This window comes from Nanorana parkeri, unplaced genomic scaffold (genome assembly GCF_000935625.1).
Source record: "Nanorana parkeri isolate BGI_ZX_2015 unplaced genomic scaffold, ASM93562v1 scaffold691, whole genome shotgun sequence".
In the NCBI taxonomy this organism is placed as follows: domain Eukaryota; kingdom Metazoa; phylum Chordata; class Amphibia; order Anura; family Dicroglossidae; genus Nanorana; species Nanorana parkeri.
This window is the reverse complement of record NW_017306959.1, coordinates 350,876-372,150: the sequence shown is the minus strand read 5'-3', so window position 1 is coordinate 372,150 and position 21,275 is coordinate 350,876. Positions and strand designations below refer to the sequence as shown.

General features: G+C 42.4%; 1 protein-coding gene across 1 annotated transcript in view; it reads left to right on the top strand.

Moving 5' to 3' along the window:
* The window catches only part of ARMC2 (armadillo repeat containing 2), an 85,904-nt gene that overhangs the window by 32,378 nt on the left and 32,251 nt on the right, over nucleotides 1–21,275 (top strand). The window contains exons 6-10 of the mRNA XM_018563738.1: nucleotides 4,727–4,828; nucleotides 11,415–11,590; nucleotides 13,698–13,800; nucleotides 17,433–17,653; nucleotides 20,870–21,015. Of these exons, the coding sequence (XP_018419240.1) occupies nucleotides 4,727–4,828; nucleotides 11,415–11,590; nucleotides 13,698–13,800; nucleotides 17,433–17,653; nucleotides 20,870–21,015 (748 nt within the window). The remainder of the gene's footprint in view (nucleotides 1–4,726; nucleotides 4,829–11,414; nucleotides 11,591–13,697; nucleotides 13,801–17,432; nucleotides 17,654–20,869; nucleotides 21,016–21,275) is intronic.

Sequence of the window (21,275 nt, the reverse complement as noted above, 5' to 3'; positions counted from 1 at the left end):
TATATATATGTGCGCGTGTACACACACACACACACACACACACACTAAGTACTTTGAGCAGACGAACAGAATGTGGGAGTGATTTTAACTTGCTTCAGTGTTGCTAAGGCTCCTGAACCCTGCTGCTAAAAACAGTAGCCAATCAGCAAAGACTGGGTAGTGTTTTTTGTGACCAGTCGAGGGAGTTATGTGTGTTGTAAGTACACCACGAAGACCGCAGCAACTCACAATCTTCAGTTCTCATTTGTTATTTTTTTTTTCTTTTTCAAGTTTTCTTTTCATTATCTGAAACCCAAAGTGATAGATGCAAAACCACTCGTCTCAAGATTATTCACGTGGTTAGAAAGGAGAAACGGCAAAAAAAAAAAGAGCGATAACTTGCTCAAACAAAAGCAGAGATGTTTGCAATCATTCTTGATATATTTGAAAACTAACCAGATATTAATGAAAGCTTTGCTTTAAAACAGGATGGTGGGCCTGCTTGTATATTAGTTTGTATAACATGTCATAGCAGCCATAGTGGAGCCACAAGTTGTGAAGGAATGATGAGTTGCAGCATTTCCTACCAGATATGCTGGGACCCATAGTTCATCTGCTGCTAGAGTGGGCCACGCTGCCAAGATCTGATTTAGACCTCCTTTCATTTGGGCATCCGATCAGGTCCACCTAAAAAAACCTGACGGGCGGATCTGATTGGAAGCCCGATCCTAGTCTATAGGCAGCCAGATCTAAATGGACGTCTGTCCGTTTACATGCGGTTACCCCCGGCTCCGGCCAGGTTCAGGAAAACAAATGTATCAGGGTTCCGTTTTGACAGACCTGACTGTGCCAGGTTGGGGGTAATCTGATGTAAACCGACACATGTCCATTTATATCTGATTCCTCATAGTAATCCCACATCTGGTCTGTGTTTAGGTTGTGAAATAATTTTCCCCATTTTATTTCCCCCACTAGGTTGCGCAGTTTATCAAAGTTGGCCCTTCTGAAGTTTAGGGTTCTGGTCCTTCCAGTACACTTCCCTTTTCTGTGTTCAATAATAAAAGTAATCGCATTGTGGTCACTATTACCCAATGCCTCCCCAAACATGAGGCTGGTAATTTCATCTTTTCTTCCATAGCAAGACGGAGGAAAAAAGTGGACAGACAAGGATGTCACGACGGTGACATCTGTTCTGATCAGCAGTGGATCTGTGCACAGATCCCCTTCAGATCAGAACTGAGGGCGCCAACGCCCATCTGAAAGGGCAAACAAACAAAAAAAAGTATAGAAGAGTGCATTGGCATAGTGTAGTAGTTCCATTTATTAAGAAATATCAATTTAAAACAGTTGCACTCACATGTGTAGATCTTTGTGTGGCAACAGAAATGCGCAGAGTATGCTGCAAATCCTGTCTCTAGTGGACTAGCTGGGGTGTACCATAGCTGGAGTGGAGCCAGTGATTGAGGGACCTGGACATGTTTACAAAATGTTTCTTCTGTTTTCCCCTAGAAATCGATCCGTCTGACAGCTCAAGCGCATCTGTCCACACAATGTTACCATAGCTGGGGACGCATTTCGGGGAATCTTGTCCCCTTTATAAGCTAGCTAACGGTTAAAGTCTGTGGCTTTGTTTCATCTGAATTTATGCAACTTAGTTTGGAGTTAGTGCAAAAGCAGGCTATAAAAATCATATATGTTTATGACTAGGATGTGAACATATAACGGCTATGTTATAAACACTCAGGAAAAACTATATAACTCCACACTACTTTGCATAAATTTAAATGAGATAGAAATTCCAGTATATACACCAGTATTGAATCCAGATATAACCCATGATTTTCAACAGAGAATACCTGGAGAGGAAGCTTTGCTCAAGATAGGCTTTATCTTGTTTTACATTTTTCTTCTAGCTTGGCTGTTTTTTTCCTCCAATCTTGCAATTTTCAGCACTTTAAAAATAAAGTTATCAGCAAATGGTGACATTTCTATAACAAGAGTTGTTATTTGAGATTGAAAAGTGCATGTATTTTCATTCAGGACACAGTGACTGTGTAAATTCCACCTTTCCGACTACTTTCTACTCTTAAGTGCTCTCTTGCCTCTCCTTTTGTCTGTGCCACCACTGCAAAATACCCTGTGCTTCCAGGTATAGGGGAGAATGTGAACTTCTCGCATGTTATTGTGCTTGGGCATTGGGGCTGATCGATTGGCCCAAGCACTGTTTAAGTGTTGGAGGGGGTCACGTCACCATTTTCCATGAACTCTGACCACTGGTAATTTTAAGGCTGCTGTAATGGACAAAGTCATGATGGTAAAGCACTGGAGAGGTGAATGTAAAGTGGTCGGGGGTGGGTTTTGCAAATATATTATCCCTTTGCCTGAATGATCAAAGTGACAGTGTCCCTTTTTAAGCGTTTCCACGAGAGCAATGGAAGGGAAATAGGACATGTTCTGAACTAAATCACCAAAAATTGAAGCCCATAAGGCTTTTCTGGACTCTGCAATCTATTAAAGAGACACAGTCATCTTGCCCATGCAGGTCAAAGTGACACTTGATATTTATTTCAAAGCAAACAAACAGCTTTAGACCATAATGCTGACGCGTCTCTGCCTACAAAGTGGCCTTAGTCATGCCTTAGTCATACCTCTAAGGGCTCTTATAGGCAGGAACACACCATAATGATTGTCCTCAGCAGTTTGCTCGCTTCGAAATACATATAAACAAGGACTTGAGGCTGTGTGCAGGCTTTTGTTTTATGTACCTGATGGCCCATGGGAGGACAGGAGTCTAGGTTGTGCAAAACTGTTTTTGTGAAGCTGTTTAATTTTGTTTATTCCATACCCTGCACTTACCTTACCAGTGTGCTCTTTTGAGCTCCTTGCTCCTCTGCAGCTGGCACTGGCTGTGTTGGTGAGTGACCTGGGGGAGCAGTGATTTAACTTCTTCTGTCATGTGACATTGCTCAGGCTTAGTGAATGGCTGCTGGGACTGGGGAGCAGGTCACATGCTTTCCCATAATAATAAAAAGTGGCAGATATTCTTACAAGCTGCTTAGAAGTAATGAACTGTGATTAGTGCAGGTAAGATAAGTATAAGGGAGTCAGGGGATGCCCTTTGCATAGACACTGTGACCTTGCTCTGCATGGGTAAAGTGACAAAGTCCCCTAGAGGTCATAGGAAGGTGATACTTTAAAAGAAGACACTGCACTCTTAACCAGGTGCTATTGCTTGAGGGCTTGTTCACACCAAATCCGGACGAGATCTGCATGAGTTTCTGCACATGCAGTGCAGTGTTTTTTTGCCGCGTTCCGGGCCGTTTATTAGCCTAAAATGGGCTTTCAGTGCGTTCCAGGTCATTTGCATGCGTTTTTGATGCATTCCAGAGCAGAAGAAATAGGGCATGCTGCAGTTTTTCCACATGCTCTGGAACTGAATGCTGTGCGGTGAACTAGAGCCCAAAATACCATTGGAATACATTGGATGCATTTTTGATGTGTTCTGTAACTGCTCTGCATCTGCTCCGAACTTGGTGTGGCCCTAACTGTCGGTTTCAATTGCAAGTAGGTATGTACAGTGTTTCACTAAATGAGGTGAAGCTCTGAGAAGTCAGTGGGGAGGTTAAAAAGTTCAGTATTGCCCAAGCCTCATGGATGGATAAGATCTGTGTTTCAGCTGTACACCATCAGAGGAAGCAGGGCAGAATCTGCACATACTCAAAATCAAGTATGTTCTACAAAGGAGTGAAAGGTCCTTTCTCTTGAAAGCTTAGCAAAGAAATATGAAGAGATGAAAACACAAAGGGCATCATGCTGCTCCCTATGATTTTTGTCCTAGGCCCTAGCCTTTCCACACATTGGGTTTGTACATGTATGGAAAAACGTGACAACTGATGTCTTTGGATCATTTCAGTGGGAGGCAACTGCTATAGCAACATTGGAGGTTTCTAGTGTACCACACCTTCAGAGGGGCTTGTATCATTTTTAGTATTCAGAATGCACAGAAAATAGGTTAGGACAAATCCATGGTGCATTCTGTGTTTGGTGTCATGCAGCTTCCATGTAACTGATAAAATGCACCACTATAGTGACTTTAAGGCCTCAGTTACACTAGACCCAGTGCGTTCCGGCCCGATCCTGGCCAGAACACACTGCATCGCATTGCGTCAGGCTCACTATGTTGTGGGGCAGGAGGGGGCGTGGTGGTCCATTGAAGTGAATGGCACGGCCGCACTGGAATGCAAGGCACATTATGCCTGCGGTCCAGTCTGGTCTGAACAAAATAGTGCTTGCAGCATTTTGTTTGGGAACGCAAGACACATTATGCCTGCGGTCCGGTCCGAAACAAAATAGTGCTTGCAGCATTTTGTTCGGGAACGCAAGGCACATTATGCCTGTGGTCCAGTCCGAACAAAATAGTGCTTGCAGCATTTTGTTTGGACCGGACCGCAGGCATAATGTGCCTTGCGTTCCCGTGCAGCCGATCACATCGCGGCCGGAGGGCGTGGCTACGGTGCCATTTACTTCAATGGACCGCCACGCCCCCTCCTGCTCCACAACATAGTGAGCCGGCCGCGATGCAGTGCGTTCTGGCCAGAATCGGGCCGGAACGCACTGTATCTGGTGTGAGCGAGGCCTAAGGCACATATACACAGCAAACATACTGTATCACAATATTTTATATGCTTAAATTAGTTACGCATTTTTTGTTTTCCTAACTTACTTTCTGTTTCCATTGACTCCCCAGCAGCTGAAGCTACAGGTAATGAATCCGAGACGGAATGGGAGACAGATTACTGGAATGAGAACATATCACCAATTCTGAAAGACCTGGAGGCAGCAGAGCAAGGTTGCTATGTTTCTTTCACTGATTTTTGGCAGTGACATGAAATATTTATATGCTTTCATTTTAGATACACTTTATGAGACTTGTGCTTTGACTAAACAGGAGGAAATCAGTCCAAAGGCTTGGCTATATTTGACAGCTGATTCATGAAACTGTGACATGTTTCTAATGTTGAAATCATCAAGCTCTAATGTTAAACTGCTGATTATAAACATAGTCACCAACTGACTTCATTTCAAAGGCATACTGTTAAGGATTTGGCTTTGGAAATGTATTTGGTTTTAAGTGCTGGCCAAGTGTACCATAAACATACACGCTGCTTTACTGTTAGAATTCCTTTTTCTCTGAACTAAGCTGCTTTTTAAGTTAAGATGTCAAAAATGACTGCTTGGCAGTTGTGACACCCTCCAAAGGCTTCAGGATGTCCTGGGCAAAAGTATGTGTTGAGCTGAATGTCAGATTTAGATGAATGTATCTTTTAGCATTAGATTCTGCCATCCCATTTGTGTCTGTTGTTCATCTGAGTTACCCTACAGAAGCCAGTCTGACAAGGAGCTTAGCCTAGATTGTGCTCAACAAGTTCCTGTAATGTGGACTTGAACTCAAAAAAGTGAAGATTTGCTATGCTATGATATAGAGAAAATGTAGAAATATTAACTGTACCTAAGCAGTAGTCCAAAAAGCATAATTTTTGTCTTAAATTACTCCTGGAAAATAGCAGTGCACCTCTTGGTATATAAGGGTGTCTTGGCACTCCTGTGCCTACATCCTCATAGCAGTATATCTGCAGTGTGAGATCGAATGCTAGTCTCAGAAGATTTGCAGTGAGATTTATTAGAGTCACTGCTTTGCGGCACACTGTTCTTCTTGCTGGAGGCCCTGATATGAGGTAGCAAAGCCCTGACTATACCAAGATAGCTGCCTTAGAGACACAGAGCAGAACAAGACATGGTAAGGTAGTAATGGGGAAAAGATCAGCTGCAGGGAGACCACAGGCAATACTAGTGACTAGTACTTTGCCTGCCTTTTTGGCCACAGCTTACAGAGTTCACTTCCTCTTAAGATATACTGACAAGTGGTTCATTTTCCAGACCAATGTGCAGTTATATTTGGGATTTTTAGTTCTCACAGACAGCAATGTACATAACTATCTTATATGCACAGACGTAAAGGAGAACTATGAGGTGAGTGCTTTCCACTCACCTCATAGTTCTAGCCGACCTGTGACAATGACACTGTCACAGGTCGGCTCAGTAGATCGGGAAGTGAGCGAACACATACCGGCGTTTGCTCACTTCACGATCCTGTCACGGCTCTCTGCCGTGACAGGGGAGGGGCTGGATTCCCCCCTCCCCGCTCCGATCCGCCGGCGCTGACTGGTGGAACGGACGGGGGAGGGGGCGGGTACAGCTGGCTCTGCCTCTAGATAGGCAGAGCCAGCTGTCACTCACGCAGCTGGGTGGATCCAGACATAATTGTCGGGATCCGCTTCAGCTGCGGCGTCTCAGTATACCGCGAGCTGTAGCTCGCGGTATACTGAGCTTAGGCTGACGGGGGGACGCTAGTTTGTGTCCTCCCGTTACCCTAAGGAGAACTATGGGGAAAAGCCTTAACCCCATAGTTCTCCTTTAATAGCATCTGCAGCAATCGTACACAATGCTTAAACTAGGCAATGTATAGGTGTCTACCTTTTTATGCAATTAATTCACTAAGCTTATGTGCACAAGGTATTAAAATGAGCAGAAAATTTGTGTACCTCAATCGTCGTACAGTCATGGACTGTGCCTGCATATATATTTCATCTTCTGAATAATTAAATAAAGAGAAGAAAGGGAAAAAGGAAGGCAAAACCTGCTGTAGAGAATACAAAGAGAGAGAGGAAAAATGAGAGGAGAACACGTGGAGTCCACTTGTCCAACCTCCGAGACCGTGTTGTCTTAAAACATATCAGTATGTGACATACCAATATGTAACTTATAGCAAAGAGTTAGCCTGTGCCTTAAACTTATGACATTATCTGTTTGTATGGCTCCCAGGCAATACAACTGATCCAAACACTTTAAAGCAGAAGTAAAGTGTCATTTAAAAAATTGCTGACAGGTGGTGTCTTTTTTTTATCTTTTTTTTTTTTAATAGCAGAAGAGACTGTGTAAGTCCCTTCTGCCAAAAATCTCCAAGCTGCCTGTCATCAATGTTTCTTTTTTCTGTGCACTGACCTGACATGCCGAGATTTCCACAACATGGGGAACCCCTTCCAAACATTCAGCAAATGTGACATTGGAGACCTCCTTGGAGGAGCCAAAAGATGTGAGTGTAGCATGACATCAAACTACTAAAGGGTTGTCTGGTACCTTTTTGTTGAGTAGCCCCCCTAATCTCCAGCCAAAATGCTTAAAAGCCGGAGCAGTCCCACCATAGATGCAGCTAGGTGCCTTTTTGACCACATCCTCTCCAGCACTCTGCGGAAGTAGCAGGGCACATCCTAGCCAGCCTGTCTGGCACTCTGTACCATCTGGTTCATAATTTGTGACATGATTCTTGTGTATGGAATGTATGGAAGAGATGTGGGTTCACTTGACAATTTTCTTTACCAACAACCCAATTCTCATTCTTAGTCCATTACATGAAAGAAAATAAAGTATAGACAGAGATCTTTTTCTCTAGAAAGAGTTTGTATGTAGTGAAGAGTGGTCTAAGATTGCTCTCTGCTTATATAAGGTCTTAAATGAAGGTAATCTGGTATACAACCTCATGGGTCTGCCTAGACTTCTCGGAGAGTTCCTCATATTTGCAAGTGTCCAAGCTAAATAATCCCAATTCTTTACAAAAGTACTAAAGCAACTTCAGATGGGCACCTTCCAGGAAACAAAAACAGCAGTTGTCTCTATGTACCTCCCACCCGACAAAAAAAAAAAGTTGCTCTCCTGGGGCAAACATTGGCAGTAAAATAAAAGTACCCTCACTATTTAAGGAGTCGCGTATCTGTAGGGAAGCTAATGTCAAGGATGAGGAAGTATCAGTCAGACAAGCCAAGTTGCGCCCTGCTAAAGTTTCTTTCGGGGGGGACCCACAATTTTATCTGCACACCCGTATTCCAGTTAATAATTCTTGACAGGGCATTGTCCTTTTTAGTATAGATAAAGGCCAGGGAGGCCAAATCCCACTTTGATGTTTGTCTTGTTTAATACAGAGTAAAACAACAGTGGTCTCCTATGCCTGTGTCCGCCCCCTACTGTTCAAAGCTATGACTGACAGGAACCGTCGCCGCCTGATGCTCTTTGCATGTATCCCCACACCTGGCAGTTAACTGCGGTTAGGGACAGATTAGTAGCTGTGGACACAATCTCTCTCTATCCAGGGTCTAACAGCTGTCCCCAGCTACAGATAACCGCTGGAGGTGAATAGTGGCGGACAGCTTTGGCTCCTGTCAGCCTGCCATTGCTTTTGAACATGCTGAGCGGCCGTTTCTGCCTGGAACCACTTTCATTCCAGCCACAAAAATTCTCTTAGAGTTTTAAATAGAACTGCAAACTGAAAGCAGTAATGTACTGCAATTCATATAAAAAGATTAAAGCCTATTATTATGGGTAAACATGTTTGTAGCTTGCTATGCACTTAAATTCAAAGATAGCAGTATTAGGGCCCATTCACTTTAGCAGGCACATATTTTGGTGCAAGTGCATCGCGATATGTTGTAAAACGCACTGCAGTCCTTGCTTTTTTAAAAACCTTATTTAACCTTTACTTGATCTAACTCTGTGTGTGGCATTGCATTGCAATGTGTTATAGCACATTAGAATACTTTGCGCTGCACAAAAATGCTACGTCTCTTTTTTTTTTTTTCTTCAGCACGCCCCAGTGCAGCACATTGGTGTGAACTGAAGCAACAGGAGATGAGGCAGATTGCCTTATCTCTACGTTGGAACTCAACAAGAGCTTTTTTCTTGGCTCTGTGCCACCAGACATTGTACTGCACGTGATGACTGGCAAAGAGCCAGTTTCTTGGATGTATGTTTATTACTGTTTAAGGGCTGTTCCACTTGGCAGCCGTATCTTTAGTAAAGCTCCTTATAAATAATATTAGTTTATAAAGTACAGGCATCGTTAATACAAATCCAGTTCAGCTTGTTTTCAACCAGAATGTAAGTTGTTCTTTTTATTATATTGTTAGTTTTAGATGGTTATCAGAGCTAGGAAATTTGAATGTTCCTTTGCTTTATTACCTTTTGTTAATATTCTGCTAATGTTCTCCTTTGGTCTGGATCCGACTTCCATCTGCTTTCAGTTTATGTATGTAAAATAACACCTGTGCATGTGACAGAGTAACCCCATACCTGTACACTATAAGGGGAATTGATCAAAACTGGAGCAGTTGCCCATGGCATCCAAGCAGCTTCTCTCTTCAGTTTATTCAGTTAAGCTTTGAAAATGAAAGAGTAAAGCTGGTTTGTTGCCATGGACAACTCCTCCAGATTCTGTCTGCTCCAGTTTTAATAAATTCCCCTCTGTATACCGACAAACAGACATACTATAGATTTAAAAATAACCAATGGACCAAATGTGTATATGACGAGCACAGCTAGTTGTTTTACAAATGCTGAGATTTTCCATGTTGAACTTACATTAGGAAAATATATCTCCTATATTGAACCAAACAAAGTCACAAGCACATAATTGTAACGGGGACAGTATACTTGCAAGTCATGGGATCTAATTTTTATGGGGAAATCTTATTTAAAACGTAACTGTGGTCAGCTTATAAAAATTATGTTTGGGTTTGTCCACAGCACAGATGAATACTTACCAACTTCTCCACCTGTTCTGGGATGGATGACCAATCCCGCAAAGCCACTCCTTCTCTCTAGTCATTTGGCCACTCCTTCATAAACCTTATAATCTACAATGTAGGACCAGTGGTATCAAGGGCCCACGCACATTCCTGGAGTGGGATTGGAGAAGAGTGCTGGCTTTTGAGGAAGTTAGAACAATCCCTAAAGCTCATGACACACCGCATGCGAAGCAGTGTGCAGCAAAGGGAAGCGGAGGCGCACAGACCTTCACCAGCAGTGTGTCTTGCAATTTTCGTTCCAGCGCATGAGCTTGCAAGAGCTAGCATAGCTGAGCGTAGTGAGATGAAAAATTTAGTCTTCGGCCAATCGGCTTGCGCATATAAACCCACATGTCAGGATGCGAGGTCCATTGAGTTGTTACATGTGAGCCGCTGAAGATGGTCTTTCATTTGGAATCGCTCAGCTCCGCGCCTCGCAGCTTTGCTTTGCATGCAGTGTGTCACAGGCGTGAGCCGATTGGCTGAAGATGGTCTTTCATCTGAATGCGTGTGAGCCGATTGGCTGAAGATGGTCTTTCATCTGGATGCGCTCAGCTCCGCGCCTCGCAGCTTCGTTTTGCATGCAGTGTGTCACAGGTTTTATACTAAATGAGCATGAGATCTTTAATATACAGAAAAGGTGCCACCCAAATGTTGTTTTTAAAAGCTGACTGGAGTTAAGCTTTAATTACTTACATTATAAAATGAGAGCTGACAACAGATGATTCCCTTATTTTTCCAGCCCACCCTGGGGTACATCTGAGTATGGCAATACAAAGTTGCAGTTAAAATTGCTAATTATAATGCTGCTAGTAGACTTGTCTTTGTGTATTCAGGTCAGAGGCGACATAAGTTGGTGATTTATGGGGATGGTTACAGCCCAGGTAGATAAACGTTTCTGATGATGTGAATTAAACCATTTGAAATAAACCTATAGTTAGAGATATATTCTACTTGCCATTGCCGACTTCTCCAGGAGCCCCAAGAATAACTTTAATAAATTCTGTAAGGTTTGACAGAGAGATTTTGGCAGGGTTTCTGTTGCTTTGGTAGAAATTATGGGGCTCTTGTATCTTAATGGACTTCTTCCGAGTTCTCCCATATCAGATTTGGTATATATGTTTGTCTGGGTGTTGAAAAGATCAATCATTTTTTTGGGAAAGTGGTTGAACAGATATCTATGCAAAGAAGCAGCTTTTCAACCTTTTGAGGAGCGATTAAGGGCTTTCATATTATTTGACTCTAGTTTTGGAGTAAAGTTGTGAAATAACATCTGGTTAGGATGTTAAACTTTGTGGTTTTAGAAATTTAGAGGGGGTCGATCAACATATCTTCTTTTTCAAATAGATGTCAGTTAGATATGCAAAGTTCATTTATACAAGATTTTACCCAATATTCTATGGACAGATATAAAGGTTTGTCCTTTTTAAAATCTGTAAAGATCCTTATTTATTGTGGTCATGGTATAGCCAGTAGAAATATGTCAAGTGGACTTATTCTGAAAACATTTCACAGCATATCTAAGCTACTTCTTTAGTTCTAATAAATGTCAGGAACTCATGCTAGGGTTTGTTCATGACACTCATTTAAATGGAAAAAGCAGCTTCGATAAACTTTTAAACATTTATATAGTCCAGTTGATTATTGATTGCGCTACTACTAGCACATTTAAAACGTACTTATTGTTTCTTAATAAAATATAAACAAGAAACAACATGTCATGCATTATTCATATGTAACATGTCTGCACCTTTATGACAGATAAAAATGCTGAAGATCTCTGCAGTCTATGTGTTAAATTGCAGAAGACCTTGGAAGATGGCAATATGTTGGGCAAGCGATGCAAAAGGCGATCTATAATTCTGAAGACCATGTACAAGCTGGTAGATATTGGTTCCGATAGACTCTGTCTCAGCCTGGCAAAGATCATTTTAGCGGTAAGCTTTTTCGGAAATAGATTTTTAACATTGTTCATGAGTAGCTTAAAAACTCTAATTTTATACGGTTTTTTGGGAAGTTCCACAGTTAGTCTTTTCAGCCTATGAGCCAAGTGGTACTTGTAAAGAGCCATAGCCAAAGTACCCAATTTTTCGTCATATTGGGTGATCATCTCATCTCTGAGGATGCCCAAGCCCACCTAGCCTGTCATTGTCAAAGGAAACATTAAATGGGAAGGTTTGAAAATCCTGAATGGCGTTGCTCCTCCCTGAGATAAGCTGTACCAACAGCACTTCCAAGGCTACTTATCAGCTCCTATCTCTCCTCACCATTCACAGCTGGAGCCTGTAAGGTTGCTTCTAAAGGGGAATTATGGTGAGAGTGAAATACACTCATTCCTATAATTAGAGCTGACGTATAACACTGAAGCTGTCACGCGTTGGCTCTGTTGATCGCGAACTGAGTGATCACATTCTGCCCATCGCTCAGTTCCCTGCAGAGAGCGATGACTCTCAGTCACTGCTCCCCGCAGGGATTCCCCCTTCCCCTCTCTATTCCTCCAGCGCTGACTGGAGGAACGGATGGGGGAGGGGGTGGGCTTAGCTGGCTTGACCTCTTGAGAGGCTGAGCCAGCTGTCAATCAGGCAATATTGTTGGGATCTGTCCCGACTGCAGCATGGCTCTGCACAGTGAGCATATAGCTGGCAATAGCCCGCTCTATGCTGAGTTTTGGGTCACAGGAAGACATTAATATATGTCCTCCAGTGACCCTAAAGGGAACTATGGCAAAAAAAGGTTGGGCCAGAGTTATCTTTTAATGATGTCATATGAAGATCAAAAGTTACCCCTTAAATGAAATAGGGTAAGGATTCACGTCAACAGGCGTTCTAGTTAAACCCATTTTTTTTTTTCATTCAAACACATGCAGCTGCATTCAATTAAAACACAGCATTTCAAAAGAAAGACTGTGTTTGAGCTTTGTTAGCAGTTCCTAACAGGACATGTTGCATCCAAAGTAACACAACACAACGCAAAATAGGTCAAACTCAGCCTCTAAACTGCCATGTGTACTGCTCCAATAAAGTCAATGGGATTTCGCTGACCTGAGATTGAGATGCATTCCAAACGCACTTCAATCTCAGGAAAACAACCCCCACCGACTTGAGCCATAAGTTAGGATGTAACAATAATATTGTTACATCGTATTTGCTAATGAAACTTGCAAACACTACTTGCAAGTTTAAATTTACACAAGAGCAGCTGCAGCCTCTCCAGTTACACCAAACAAGTAATGCATTGGGAAGCTGGGTGGGGAGCAGTGGAGTGGCATAAAACTCAGTGCCTAGGAAATGAACCCTAGTAATGTTGTTTTAGGTTTTAAAGAAGTATCTTCTACGCCCAAAGTCTGGAACCGGTTAAAGATTAGCTGGCCTAGGACATAGGAAATGAACCCTAGCAACATTGTTTAAGTTTTAGAGAAGTATTTCCTGTGTCGAAAGTCTGGAACGGGTTAAAGGTTAGCTGGCATAGGACATAGGAATTGAACTCTAGCAACATTTTGAGGTTTTAAAGAAATATCCCCTATGCCCAAAGTCTGGAACGGGTTAAAGGTTAGCTGACATATGAATTGAACTCTACCAATATTGTTGAAGTTTCAAAGAAGTGTCTCCTACGTCCAAAGTCTGGAACTGGTTGAAAATTAGTTGTACTTTTGTAAAGTTATTTACTTTTATTTTACCTCATCTTAGAACTCACCCATATTACATATCTACAGGTCACAGGCATCAAAACAACAATAGAGAGCCTCTGTAAAGGAATGCATTGAAATTTCCATGCGTGCATAGGAATGTTTGATAAAGATATGAATCCACCTTTGAGTCAGTATCAGATCTGTGCATAAATACGTTGCATTAACCCATAGCAACCGAACTGATGAAAATGATCTCCAATTGTATTGACTGCTCTAATATGATAAAAGATGAAATGTGCTTGCAACGGGTGACTAAACCTTATACACTGTCATTCCTGTTTGCTCAGCCTGCATGTATAAAAGCCTCTAGGTGATTTGACTGTGCACAATACAAACATTTGTTCCTTTATCTTCAGCTGAAAGTGAGCGGCAAGAACCTCCTGAACATCTGCAAGCTTGTATTCAAAATAAGCAGAAGCAAAAACAATGATCGTCTTTTCCAAAATGATGACCTGATGGGTGAGGTCATTTATTCCTCTTTTAAGGCAACTCCTTCTGACTTTATTCTTCCTTATTTTACTCAATATACTAGGTCAGCAGTTTTTAACACATCTCAACATTATCATTTGTCACGTGTTTTTAGTAGGCCTTACAAAGTAGCTGTAAACCATACCCTTATTAGACATGAAGCCATTATTGCATTTCTGAATAAGAGCCCATTCACACCAGGGCGGTTGCGGATCAGGGTGGCTACCACGCTGATCTCGCAAGGGAGGTTTGGGGAGTTTTTAATTGCGTTTCAGCGATGAAACGCAATTAAAAACTCCCCAAACCGTGCTGATGAGCGTGGTTTCATTGAAACCTGTATGGAAGCCGCACTGATCAGCGCGGCAAAAATAGTGCAGGTAGCAGTTCGGGCGGGGGGCGGTACGGAACGCGCGGACTTGCGCGGTCGCATGAACGGTCCCCATAGCAAGGTATGGGATCGTTCATGTCGGCGGATCCATGCGACCGAACCGCCCCTGTGTGAACGGGGGCCTAAAGGTTAGACTAGAGAATCTGCTGCTACTGAAAATGTCGCATTCAGAGGGATTTGACTCATAATGGCACACAAGCTGCTATTACTTACCTCTGCGGATGTTTCTAATGGCGTTTCCTAATCTTATTTTCTATTGTCTAAACCAGGGGCGCCCACAATTTTTTGTCTTGAGATCTACTTTTCAAATGACGAGCTCAATGAGATCTACCAATGAAAAAAAACAAGTATATTTAAAAAATAAGCACAATATAATGTGTTACTCGGATTACTGAATCTCTCTCTCTCTCTCTCTCTCTCTCTCTCTCTCTCCCCTCTCTTAGCTACATGAGATCTACCAACGAAAAAAAACTCCTTCACTCTCTCTCTTCTGGCTGTCTCTCCTCGCTCTCCTGGCTGTCTCTCCTTGCTCTCTCTCCTGGTTGTCTTTACTCGCTCTCTCTCTCTCCTGGCTGTCATTCCTCGTTTTCTCTCTTGGCTGTCTCTCCTTGCTCTCTCTCCTGGCCTTTCCTTCCTCCCCCCTCCTGGCTTTCTCTCCTCTCTCTCCTGGCTGTCTCTCCTCCTCTCTCCTGGCTGTCTCTGCTCCTCTCTCCTGGCTGCCTCTCCTCTCTCTCCTGGCTGTCTCTCCTCCTCTCTCAGGACAGTGAGCTGATCGCGATCTTCCAGTGTTTGCTTTGCGATCGACCTAATGGGCACCCCTGGTTTAAACTGTTTCTTATATTTGTAAATACATATGCAAAACAAATATGGGAGTAATGTTAAAGGAGAACTATGAGGTGAGTGCTTTTCACTCCCCTCATAGTTCTAGCCGACCTGTGACAATGAGACTGTCACAGGTCGGCTCAGTAGATCGGGAGGTGAGCGAACACATACCGGCGTTCGCTCACCTCTCGATCCTGTCACGGCTATCTGCTGGATTCCCCCCGCTCCGATCCGCGCCAGCGCTGACTGGCGGAGCGGACGGGGGCGGGGGCGGGTACAGCTGGCTCTGCCTCTAGATAAGCAGAGCCAGCTGTCAGTCACGCAGCTGGGCGGATCCCGGCACAATTGTTGGGAACCGCTTCAGCTGCGGCGTCTCAGTATACCGTGAGCTGCTGCTCACGGTACACTGCGGCGTCTCAGTATACCGCGAGCTGTCTGTATACAGCTCAGTACACCTTAGGCTCAGTCTGTATACTGAGCCTAAGGTGACGGGAGGACGCTAGTTTGTGTCCTCCCGTTACCCTAAGGATAATTATGGGGAAAAGCCCTAACCCCATAGTTCTCCTTTTTAAAGGGAAAGTTTTTACATGCCTAAACTTGCATATATTTCTTTTTGTATTAAAGCTGAACTCTAGACAGATATAAATAGAAAATGTAAATGCATCTCCCTAATCCTTAATACAACATTTTATTTTGCAAATGCAAGCAGTGTAAGTACATTGTTTTTCTTGGTATCTGCCTTTTGCAGTCCCTGTACAGCAGAGCCCGGGGAAAGGGTGGGAGAAGCTTCACTAAGAGCCAGAAGGGTGTTCTGCAGTGCAAATAGCATGCTGATAGAAGGAAAGAACATAGTGACAGGCAGATGAGCTTCAAAGTGTGCTTCCCTTTTTATTATCCTGTCATATACTGGGAGTGGGGAGGAGACCCTTAAATAAAACTGCAACAGAAAAACAGGTGGTCACTTCCACTGAGGCTGTTCTACAGGGCAAAACTGTGTAACTCTCAGGACTGGATCGACAGAAATACAGGTCTTTGGCAGGTACAACAACTTCTATCTGTGTATTTAGCACACTATCTATACTCACTGATACTGTAATTGTGTACGTCTTGGTAACGTGGCAATTAGTGAAAATATATATCAGTGGCCACAGTAGAGCCAGTCTGTATGGAGGTGGACCTGTCTATTAGAAACCATTTCTCAAACATATTTACCGAATATTGATCTGGTGACATACTGGTTTACAGAGTCTGACCTGATTTTAAATCCACCCCAGTTTATTTTATTTTTTTCATGGGTTTTGTAAAGGGATAAAGTGAACTGACCAGAGTTTCTCAAACAGATTGCTGGCATCCCGACTAATTTCCTCTTTGTGCCCTTTATTATGACAGAGCAAAATGTACATCATTGCAACATTTACAGCTTACCGCTTACATTAACAATATAAGAACTGACCTTTTTAAGGTCAAGTTTAATGTTTCTTACAATATTGTTCCATCGCTTTCTGTCGAAGGGACAGGAAGAGATGAGAAATCTAACCAAAGGGAACACAGCATCAACAATATTTTTTATAGAGTGGGGAGTTTGGAAACTTTGTGAGGTTTTTATTTCCCTCTTCTTTCTGTCTTTGGGATCCCTGCTTCCAGGGTTGGATTAACCTAGGGGATGCTGGAGCACCAGCTCCAGGCCCACCACTGAAAATAGGCCTGGCCAGCTCACATCGCCTCTGTATGCCCCATGGCAATCCAGGCTTGCTGGGCTGAACACAATCAGGCAGAGGCTGCTGGCTCTCTAACCACAAATATTAGGCGATCGCTTGCTGGGACCTTGTGGGGACACTGCACAGAGCGAGTGGCTGTCTAATTATAGAACCGTCTCCTGCTTCCTGACTGACAGCACCAGACCCATGATGCTCTTAATCCGGTCCTGCCTGCTCCACTTATTTTTTGCAGTAGTGATACTGGGATAAAAAGTGATGGGAAAAACTGTATACATATCTTTTTGCCAGGTGTCCTGTCAGTTACATGGCATCACAGGTCCTCTTCACCCAGTAGTGGGCAGATCCTAAATATCATTTAAACAATGGGTCACCACTCTCAAATTCATAATGTGTTATATTTTCTTAAAATGAATTTAATATACAGGATAACCAGCTCCTCTGTTTTTTTAAAGGCACAAATTAATATACTGTATGTTCCGACATGAGCCAATATATCATGTTGGATCTGAAAGGTTGATGCAGGATGAAGGAGCTTTTTCCCCACACCTCATTCTTGGAGTAATATGTTCCTATTTATAGCCACCCAAAAATCCCAAAGCCTAATTCAAACCAGTCCCGGCTCTTGCTAAATGTAATATTTAGAGTCTGTTCATTACACCACTTTGTTTTGATACCTAAACTTCTGTTTTCCTCAGGTGTATTACTAGAGGTCCTACAGAATGAAGATGCCCAGGCTAACAGTGAAGCTTTCCTTTATTGTTTGGGAACTATCAAATTTCTGTCTGGGAATACAGCTCTCCTGAGTGACTTGCTTAGAAAACAAGCAGTGGAAATTCTAATAGAGTTAATGAAGCAGATCATCCATTTCAACACCAGTCTAGAAATGGCTTCTGATATGAGCCATCTGTTAGTACAGGTCTGTTCCTTCTCAAAACTACTATCTTGGTTGCTTATTGTAGGCCAAAGATCTTTTTTTGAGGCAAAAGAAACGGTCTCATACCTGATTATACATGATTGTTATCTCGTTTTGCTGCTGGCAATCTGTAAATTGCATATAAAAATATACAGCTGACCATTTAAAAAATTTTTTTTTGCAACAAATGACACAGCAACTTGTGTTTGATAATAAAATGGGATAAAGACCACCCCCTACACAGATAATGGTGTTCATCCACATCCCCTTAGTTTAGGGTTCATCATACTATAGAAAGTCAATGCAAAGTAGAATGTTTTCTTTGCAGAAGTCTGTGATGTTCTCTGTATATAGTCTGTGTGATGTGCTATCAAATACAACAAAGACTGGGGACAGCGGTAAAATATATCGCAGTTGGAGAAAAACAGAAATTAACTTTGACTCAGTTTACATTTAGGGGAAAGGTGAAATGCACTAGGACAAGTTGCTGATCTTGTAGGAGGCAATCAGATTATCCACACAAAAAAAAATAGTATCTGTTATGAATTGAGCACAGAAACCTGATGGTGGCCAATTGGGTTAATTAAAGTACAACTCTTTGCTTAAAAAAAACATAATTATTAGGAATGCACCAATACCATTTTTTCCAGACCTAGTACAAGTAACGATACTTTTCCTCAAGTACCTGCCGATACCAATAAACCGATACCTCTTTTTTGTGTGTCATGTGACAGTTTTTCTATAACAATACAGACTTATGATTTAACAACAGTGGCGGAGTGCCAGGGCCTGGTTGCAGCTGCAACCGCTGTGACCCTGGAAGTTCTGCCACTGACTGCAAGCTGTAGAGGGGCTATAAATCTCAGCAATACATGCTATAGCAATGCAGAATAATATCATCAGCTATAAAGGAGTACAAATCTCAGCACCGAATGGCACCGGCTATATACGACTACAAATCCTAGCAATACATTATACAGCAATGCAGAATAATAGTATATGTATTGCTACATACTCTGTGCTGCCACTCTGCTCCGGAGTGCCGGCCTGATGTCTCAGGCGGGGTGTGGAGGGTCTCAGGAGGGGGAGATGTGCAGGCCAGCAAAAGAGCTGTAACCAGGCGCTGCGTGATTCCCAAGAGGCTGCTGCGAGGTCCCCAGTAAGTGCTGGACCTAAGGCAGCGGCTTCAATTAAATAATTTCAATCGTCGGTATTGGTTTTTAGTATCAGGACATTTTCATGAGTACTTGTGAAAATGCCCAGTATCGGCACCAATACCGATAATGGTTGCGGTGCATTCCTATTAATAATGCATTCCAGCAATAAAAAAAATTATAAATATAAATAGAGTTCTGCTTTAATAAAATCGCTATATTGGTCTATATTTGAAAACTGCTTTGTATGAATACAGGTGTAAGTCTTGGTCAGGCAGCAACCGAGGAGCCGTAAAAAGAACATTTTGTGTTGAAATAATCCAAAGATAAAATGAAGAAACATTGTAGTGCTCAGTACAGCAGTGGGTCTTTATGATGTCATCTTGGGAATATTTCACTATATGTGCAACCATCTTTATCAGCTGATTTACTGATTTAAATTGAAGCACAATTGAACCTTCAGTGTAAATCCACTAAATACATTTCAGGTACATTAAAAACAAAAGGTGATCATTGTCTTAAGGTGCCCATGCACCTTAAAACCATCGCAAGACTGTTGTCTTGCGATGGTTGTAAGTTCATTACAAAAACGTACGATCTGCCCATCTTGGACAGGCAGATCGTACTTGCGATAATCGGGGCGGGTGGGCTTCCGATGACCGCAATGCTAAACGGGCAGTGTGCGCTTGCGTACACTGGCCCGTGCGGCAATTCTCTTACGAGCATGCCACAAACCAGCCGAAAATGGTACGATTCTCGGCTGGTTTTCAAACATGTTCGTAAGACAAAAGTCGTGCGACCGTACAGTAGAAACGGTCGCACACTTTCCACACACATTGCGTTTATCGTACGATCGTGTGATTTCCCGCGATTATCGTACGATAATTGCAAGGTGTGTGGGCACCTTGACAGTTCCTTTTCCTTTTTTAAATCAGCCACAGCCTGAGTAGAAAAGCCTGCCTACTGCTAGCAGCTGCAGAATGGGACTCTTACCCTCTGTGTGGAAGCAGTGATCTCACTGTACCCCTTTGCTCTCCAATCAGCAAATTAATGCTCGCTGCTGATTGGAGAGCTCCAGCTCTGACTCAGCAGGGGGGGTGTCAGACCTCTACAGAAAGATCACTGCTTACTCACAGAGAGTTAGGATCCCTCTCGGCAGCTGCTGGCTGTACATATGCTTTTCATGGCTGATTTTAAAAGTAAACAAACTAAGACTTTTGTTGTAATGCATTTACTTAATGTAATCGAAATTCAATTGGGTTTTAACTATTATTTTATAAATTAACAATATGTATCTTTAAAAACCTTTTCCAAATTCCAATTGCTGTCTGTGTCCCCACTGGGAAATTTTACTCTCTCTATTTGTCTTGGTGGCCAAGGTCACTGGGATTTAAAGTTAGGTAAAATCCCAAAATATTTGTTGTCATCAGAACAGGAATGCAGGGGAAATCTTTCCATGGAGATACATGTTCTATTAACAGAGCATTTTCCTCACTTTTGAAGATATTTTCTCTCACTTCCTGTTGTATCTACAGGACTAGAAGTGAAAGTAAATCTCCCCAATGGGGCACAAATAGCAAAAACAACTGTCAGAGGTTTTAACCCTTCCCCTGGCTATCCAAAAGAAGAAAAAACGTTTGCCTTTAGATTTAGTTTGATTTTTCCAGTTCTCTCTTATTGAAAGCAGCATGTCATTCTTCACCTAAAAAAAAAGCCACTTAATGTCTGTAAGTGCTGGATAAGAGTTATGACATAACCATATGGCTCTGAGGTTACCGGGGGAACCTTAATGCACATGTTTTATAAGAATCTGCTCAGCAAAATAAAAATGCTGCAGTGATTATCACAATACTGGCTATAGTTCTGTTTTTTCAGTACAAAAGCTTCCTCAAATAAATGTTAACAGAACATGACAGGCAATAATTCTTTACCTAAGTTCACACATACAATACCTTTTGAGCTTTTTTGATCCCTACTGCTTAAGGTTCTTTAGACAATATCTGTACATCTTAATGGCATTTATCTTCTGTAAGAGTTTTGACATTTGTATACATATTTTATACAGCTCACTGCAACACTGCGGAATCTTGCTGATCTTTCACAGTCAAGGCTGAAGTTCCTTGCATGTAATGCCTTACTTGATTTATGTATTCTCTTGGAGATATACATTAATGATAAGGACATCTGCACAAATGTTTCACGGATACTCAGGTGAGTGCCAGTACTCTTTTTAGTAATTGTCTATTTGAACTAAAGCATATGCTAATTAATGATGTGCTGGGGCCTGCTGGGAACCCAGTTCACTGGAGTTCGCCCAAGCTTACGCAAAACTGTGACACACCCGCTCCCACCGGGAACAATCAGCTTTGGCCTGGACATTGTATACATGTAATATCCGCGCTCCTAGTCTTCCCTGATCTATTAAACACTAAAAGCAGCTGAACAAAAGAGCAAGCACACTCTCACATACA